Raw genomic sequence first — 7,500 nt, forward strand, 5'->3', positions numbered from 1 at the left:
AATGTATCGCTCGGAGAAGAGGGCGGAGAGGAAGGTGAAGGAAAAGCTGAAACAGAAGCGAAGCAGACCGCAACGCAGCGCCTCCTCATCGTACCGAACCTCGTCGTCTTACAGTTCTAGGAACGAGAGAAGTGATGATCGTTTCGAGCCACGCCCTAGACGCTTGGGACCTTGTTTTAAGTTGAGTATACCGCTTTGGTTACTTTTTTCACTAGCTTTGTTCTTTTACTTCGGGTACGCACGCAGACCGTATCCAGTTTGCTCCATGTATTCTGTTGTGCCTTGTGCTATTTGGTCGTAATATGCCTAGTATAGTGCAGAATGGGAAATTATTTGCGGTACGCAGTAAAGCAAATAATTGCTTTCTGCACGTTACGATTGGAATGCTATTTATTGTCCTTTCCATTGTCAAGTTACTTGCAAGTCATTTGCATTTAGTATATATCGGTTAGCATATTCGATTCGTTTCACTTCGGTCTGTACTGCGAACGACTTCAGTCCAGTAGACTAATTTTTTCATGCTCTCAGCCGGTTTTGGAGTGGAAATGTATTTTAATTTTGTTTATATTTATTTTTACTTTTATTATTGTTATTTATTCGTTATTATTATTATTATTATATTATATTTATTTATTTATTTATTTATTTTGTACGATAAAATTTACAGTGCGGGGAGTTTGGGCACCTCAGCGCCTCCTGTAGACGAAACGTGGATAGAGGCGGGCGTGATTGACTAGCTGACGTGGTTGATGAGGATTCCAATTTATTTCCTTCGTTTAATAAGCGTGCGGCAGGCGAATTTGTTGCGGAGACCACCTGTTCGAGTGTATCGGGGAGACTGGAGAAATCAGCATATTTCTGGGAAACGTGTTTGCAGGCCCCGGACTTTGTTTTAAGTATCATTCGGGAAGGTTATAGATTACCTTTTGGTCAATACCCGTCGCCTTGTTTTCTTGTAAACAACAAATCTTCGCTCGATCGCCCGCATTTTGTGCAGCGAGCTATATTGGAGTTACTAGCTAACTGCTGTATTCAGGAGCACAGCGCCTCGCCTTTTTGCGTGAACCCACTCTCTGTTGTCGAAGGCAAAAAGCTTCGTTTGGTGATAGATTTGAGGCATATTAATCAATGTCTAGTTTTGCCCAAATTCAAGTATGAAGATTTGCGATCTCTGTCTGAGGTTTTGGATGAGGGTGACTGGTTTTTTACCTGGGACCTCAAGTCGGGCTACCATCATGTCAGGATTCATCCGGACCATCAAAACTATTTGGGTTTTGCTTGGAATTTCAATGGTGTTCTCAGATATTTTACTTTTCAAGTGCTTCCTTTTGGGCTTAGCAGTGCTTGTTTTTGCTTCACGAAATTGCTGCGGCCTCTTGTAAGGCGTTGGCGTTCGATGGGTCACGTCAGTTTTGTCTACCTAGACGATGGTTTAGGCAGTCTCCCCGATAATTGTTCCGCTCAAGCAGCGAGTATTATTCAGCGTAAAGATCTCGGTTCTTGCGGATTTGTCGTTAATGAAGATAAGTCGTGCTGGTCGCCCAGACAAATTGGCGAGTGGCTAGGTTTCGTAATTAACACGATTTTAATGCAGTTCCGAGTTCCAGAAAAGAAAGTAGCGAAGCTCAAAGCAATATTAGACTCTGCTATTCAAGACGGCTTCGTAACGTTCCGGAATTTAGCCAAGATTGCGGGATCGGTAAATTCTATCTACCTTGCGGTTGGGCCGATTGCTCGATTACTCACTAGGCAAATGTACGCTGCCATTGATTCCAGATCAGCTTGGGATTCTATATTGCCTATTTCATCTAGTTTGATGGTAGAATTGAAGTTTTGGTATTTGAACATTGACTGTTTCAATGGCTATTCGATTAGGCCACCTCCTACTTCGTCCGTCGTGATATTTACCGATGCAAGTGATGTCGCATTCGGGGGGTTTTCTTCCAATCTTAGCGTTTCTTCTGTCAGCGGCATGTGGCTTGCCGATGACAAGGGCCAAAGTTCTACGTATCGGGAGCTTAAGGCAATATACTACGTGTTAGCATCCTATGCCAAGGAGTTGGAGAGCACGAAAGTGAAAGTCTTTACGGACAATGATAATGCCGCCAGAATTGTTTTAGTTGGCAGTCGCAAACCACATCTTCAAGCGTTAGCAATCGACATTTTTCAGCTTTGCTTAGCCAAGCGCATTGTTCTCGACGCGCAGTGGATTCCTCGTTCTGTTAATGAGAGAGCCGACCTTCTGAGCAGGTTTGTCGACAAGGACGATTGGTCTTTGAATCCAGCAGTTTTTCAAGATATTGATGTTAAGTGGGGCCCTCATACCGTCGACCGGTTTGCTTCTTACTATAATGCCCAACTTCCCAGGTTTAACTCCAAATTTGCTTCGCCTGGCAGTTGCGGAGTAGACGCGTTTGCCCAAGATTGGAGTTGTGAGATCAATTGGATTTGCCCTCCAGTCTCTTTGATAGTGCGCTCTGTCAGAAAGCTTGAAGCTTGTAACGGGTTTGGGACCCTGGTTATACCTGAATGGCCATCAGCGTCCTTCTGGCCTTTTTTGCATTCCACTCCTTCTAGATTTAAGAGCTTTGTTAAAGATGTTTTTGTTCTCCCTCGGATTGACAATCTGCTCATTGAGGGTCCGGGACAAATGGAAATTTACAAGTCTAAGGATTCCGCATTCAGTTCATGTCCTTCGTTCAGGATGTTGGCCTTGCGTCTTCAATTTGTATAGCCTATTTATGGCTTGTCACCATTTAGGTGTGTAGTTTGAGTTTTTGTTCCGTTTAGGAGCATTCGACTTATGATTTTTATGTATGGTGCCTTTTAGTGCACTTTTGCCTATTTTTGGCCTTTTCACCATTTGGGTGTGTAAATTGATTGATTGCTCCATTTAGGAGACATGGCGTATTGTGCCTGAGTCATGTTTGGTGCCTTTTTAGCGCACGTTTTCCCTATTTATGGTCTTGTCACCATTTTGGTCGGTGGATTGCTCTATTTTTCATACCTTTCGTCTCGTTTTGGGAGTTTTTTATGCACGCTTGCCTAGTTAGAGCCCGAGTGATGGCTCCATTTTTGAGTTCCTTTGAATTTTTGCATGTATGCTCCTATACCAGAATTTATTCGTGTTTCGGCTTTTTGGCTGCTTTATTCGTTCTCATCCCTTTCGTCATTTTGGAGTTTACGAGTTCTATTTGTCCCCCTAATTCTAATTCTTAGGCATTAATATTACAGAAAAACTATAATTATACCATTGCCAGACATGGTCTTGTTGCGTTGACTGCGTTTTCTGTGCTTCAGATGTTTTGCAGGTCGGCTCATGGCGAGAAGTACCGTCCCTTACAGATCCCTCTCTTCAGTCTTTGGTACCGGATCTTCTCGATCTTCAGTTAGAATCCAAGGCGACTTCCACCCTCTGTAAATACAATAACGGCTGGTCCAGATGGCGAAGGTGGGCATCCTCCAAGATAGGCGTTCCAGTCATCCCAGCCAAGCCTCTTCACATCTCCCTGTTTATCACGGAGCTGTGCCATGCGGCCCTCCGGAAAGGAACGGGAATCTCGTCAATCGAAGGTCTGTTCTACAGTATACGTTGGGCTCACAAGCTGGCGGGCATTGAATGCTGTCCTACTGACCACCCTTTGGTTCAATCGTCGCTTGAAGGTGCCAGAAGGAAGCTGGGTAGACCAATCAAACCGAAAGAACCGCTTCCCATTGACTTGTTGCAAGTTATTACCGAGCATTATAGCTCTAGCGAGTCTTTGGCCCATATTCGCTTTTTATTTATATTACTGGTTGGTTTCGCCGGTTTTTTCCGGATTGACGAGTTATTATCCATGAAACTCGGAGATATTACTTTATTTACGGATCGAATGTCTATTTTTGTGCCGAAACGAAAGAATGATCAGATCAGAGAGGGTCATACCTCGGTCATAGCTAGATCGGGAAATTTAACTTGTCCTGTAGCAGTCACTGAGAGGTTGGTTAGTTTTTTACCAGAGCCTAAGAATCCTCATTTTCCTTTGATTAGGCGTATTGTTAAGTCTAAGTCAGGCGAGCGTTTTCATGGAAGCATCGGTATTTCTTATTCTACGATCTTGCTGGAATTTAAGAAGCTTGTTGGTCCTTTTGTTGACGATATTTCCATTTTCGGGACGCATAGTATCAAATCAGGGGCAGCTTCACATCCTGCCTGTAGAGCTATCAATGAGACACTTTTAGACAAGCATACTGGTTGGAAATGTCCTAAAACAAAGAAGCGATACGTCAAGCATGTAGCTGAAGACTTGTTAAATGTGACCAAAATAATGGGCTTGTAGATTCGTTTGATTTTGCATTGTTTGCATTGCGTCGGATAGGCATTGTATTTTGTTGTGAGGCCTCGTAGGAAAGGCTGGCGAATGAGCCTTGGTTCCTATCCAGATTTCCAGTTTTTTCCTCATGTTGGGGTTTTTGTAGGTTTTTTCTGGCCTCCGTGCTCATTCGTCATTTATTTGCCGTATTCCATGCATGCTTTTTCGTGTTTATTCAATTTACGTTACTTTATGATTACGCAGCCTTTAGGGAGCAATGTGAGCCTTGGCTCCTATCCTTCGTGTCTTGCGAATTACATTGTCAATATATTTACTCCTAATAAAGTTTGGAGAATGGTCGTTCGTACGCACGCAGACCGTATCCAGTTTGCTCCATGTATTCTGTTGTGCCTTGTGCTATTTGGTCGTAATATGCCTAGTATAGTGCAGAATCTCGGTTGTCGTTTTTCGGTGCAACGAAATGCACAAAGAATTTCATGTATTCCGAGCAATTAGGACGCAGGGATTTCATTGGTTAAGCTATGCGTGATAACCCCTAGGGAGAGGTTATAATTGAAAATTACATCTTCCAGATGCAAAACAAACGAACTTGTGAACTAAAGGATAAACATAACGTACACGAAAGCGAATGAAAGGATCCTAATAAGAAATGTTTACACCTCAGTCATACTGGCTTAAGCCGACTGAATTGAAACGTTAAATGGTTGCAAAATCCACGTTATCTCTGTCTTTGTTAATTGGTATTGTAGCCATGCGTGTCAAAATAAATTGAGTTATTGGGTAATAACTCGATTACTTTGTTCAGTGCAGCAAAATGGACAGTTGAATTACGGGGTGGTGACTTCTTTGCCTAAAAGCAACTCACTTAACGAAACTATCCTTTTTCCAACAACAACAAGGATTCAAACAGCTTCAATTCTTACAGAGTTCGATGAAAATCCGGATTTAAAACATGCGGTGGGGCAACCAAAGCGATGGGAGCTGTGTTGGGGTTTCAGTGTGAAAGTACAAACGGCTACTAACACTCTTATAACTCTTTTTTCATTATTATTTTATTAACCCGCAGTCTGCAATCTGCAGTCTGCATTTTACCCTCAGTCTGTATTTTATCCCTGGTCTGCAGTCTGCAGTCTGCAGTCTGCGTTTTACACTGACCAGTTATTTGGGTGGTTTTTGGCAACAGAGGTTAATTATTCGTAATGCGATCGCTTCCGTTGCCGTTAGCAATGGGTCGCAAATTTGACACTTCTATCGCATTATCACATTACGCGTTGAATCCACGTTATCTATTATTCCTAAAAATCTAAAAATATTCGTGCCTCATCAGTTTTCGGTCGAATTTATGTCCAAGAAAGCAGATAAATTGCAGAAAATTTTAGTTTTGCATCAAAAATTCGTAATCAACGCTAAAATGACCAAACTTTGCCAGGAAAACATATTTTACTGTTATTTTTCTTAAATTTTTTCGTTCAACTTTCGCTTTTATAAAATGTTTCAGTGGTCTGTAAATAAGTTATATGCTGTTGGAAAGCTTATTTTCTTAGCTTTAAAATGATGTATTTTTTCCCCCTAACTTTAAATATTTTTTGAGAAAAAAAAAAAACATTTTTTGGCGATGGCTGATTTACCGCGGTTTTCTCGCGGTTGGGAAAGTAGGAAAAAGAGTTAGGCAGGTAGCCAGGTTTTTAACCTCAGAAAAGGATCTGTTTCGTCGTACGAACGTGTGAGGACCTGTGAGCCAAAGGGCCTCTGCTGGTATGACTTCTGGGTGACCCCTTAATAACTTCTTACTAACCGAGCGCGAGGACCGTACTGGGAAATATTGGCCCGAGGTCGTGGCAGTACGGAGCGAGCGCAGCGAGGTCCGTACAAACGCGACCCAGGGCCAATATTCCCCAGTACGGCTCGAGCTAGCTCGGTTAGTAAGTAGTTTATTATATGGTTTTTTAATTACCTTTTGCTTTGCTTTTGCAAGCTCGTAATCGGCCCGTGGGCCAGTCACAATTGGCCAATCAGAGCGCGCGTTATATCGGCTACAAACCCCAACTTGAAAAAAATTGCCTGGAACGCTGCACGTACCACAGGCAACCCAGTGTACCCTCACGGAGGGTCTAGTTAAAAATAATAAGGGGCCTAAGGTAGACCCTTGTGGTACACCACAAGTCATCTCTAATCAACTTGACTTTTCATTTCCAATTTGAACAAATTGTTTGCGATCTTGGAGATAACTTGCAAACCAATCATGTGGCCTACCACGGATAACATATTTACAGAGTTTATCTAACAGTATTTGATGATTTACAGTGTGATATGCTTTTGAGAAATCTAGGAAAAGGCCACAGGATACAAAATTGCTGTAAATAGAGGCCTTCAGATTATCAGTGATCTCCATAATCGCTTGCTCAGTAGAATGATTTTTTTCTAAAGCCAAACTGATACTTAAATAATACATCATGCTTATCAAGATATTTAATTAGCTGATCACTGATGACTCTCTCCAAGGCCTTACTGAAGGGGGATGGTGTAGCTATTGGCCGGTAATTACTTGAATCAGACAAAGTTCCACATTTAAAAACAGGAGTTACTTTAGACACTTTAAATACATCAGGCACTATGCCTGTAAAGAATGACCTGTTAAATATTTATGCAAATGCCTTGCAGAGGGTCTTAGAAGCTAATCTAACCAATTTATGTGGAATATCCAATGATTATTTCTCATCATTTAAGCAAGAGAAAAAGTCAGCAACCCACTCTTCTTGACAGGAGACAGAAAAAGACAGACTATGTAAAGGAGAATGGTTAATAAACCCACATGGATCCCCATCAGTACTATGAATAGCTTTATGGAACAATATACCTCTCAGCTTCACAAACATTGATAATTTAGTCACATTTGAATTAAATGCTCTTTCTTTTATTAGGACGGATTAATTCATCTAATGATTATACTATTTATACTACCTTGCTTACTTAGCAGGGGAGTGACAGGCAAGACTTCTACGGACACGGAAAAAAAAAAGAAAAAAAAACGAAATCGACCAAATATTACCCAATTTAGACTCCACTACACAACATCAACAGACAAAATGTAAAGGCAAATAAGTTTATTTTGGGACGGCTTGGCGAGTACCAACCTTAAAAGTACGTATAATACAGCAGTAGGTAAATAACTAGTGTACAACACTGG

The 7,500-nt window shown here is 41.6% G+C and overlaps 2 protein-coding genes and 1 long non-coding RNA gene across 3 annotated transcripts in view; all 3 read left to right on the forward strand.

The window, feature by feature from the left end:
- LOC137985375 (transcriptional regulator ATRX homolog) overlaps window positions 1-3,435 on the forward strand; it is a 3,952-nt gene extending 517 nt beyond the window's left edge. Inside the window, exons 1-2 of the mRNA XM_068832972.1 lie at window positions 1-547; window positions 3,301-3,435. The exon at window positions 1-547 is cut by the window's left edge and continues 517 nt beyond it. Of these exons, the coding sequence (XP_068689073.1) occupies window positions 1-301 (301 nt within the window). The 3' untranslated portion in view covers window positions 302-547; window positions 3,301-3,435. The remainder of the gene's footprint in view (window positions 548-3,300) is intronic.
- Window positions 1-7,500, forward strand: part of LOC137985379 (uncharacterized) — a 34,331-nt gene that overhangs the window by 19,029 nt on the left and 7,802 nt on the right. The window lies entirely within an intron of this gene.
- LOC137988091 (uncharacterized) lies at window positions 384-4,443 on the forward strand. Its single transcript, XM_068834159.1, has 3 exons — window positions 384-447; window positions 738-2,728; window positions 3,249-4,443. The coding sequence occupies exons 1-3, from the start codon at window positions 384-386 to the stop codon at window positions 4,317-4,319; spliced, it is 3,126 nt and encodes a 1,041-aa protein (XP_068690260.1). The 3' UTR covers window positions 4,320-4,443.

This window comes from Montipora foliosa, chromosome 2, assembly GCF_036669935.1.
Source record: "Montipora foliosa isolate CH-2021 chromosome 2, ASM3666993v2, whole genome shotgun sequence".
NCBI classification, from domain to species: Eukaryota; Metazoa; Cnidaria; class Anthozoa; order Scleractinia; family Acroporidae; genus Montipora; species Montipora foliosa.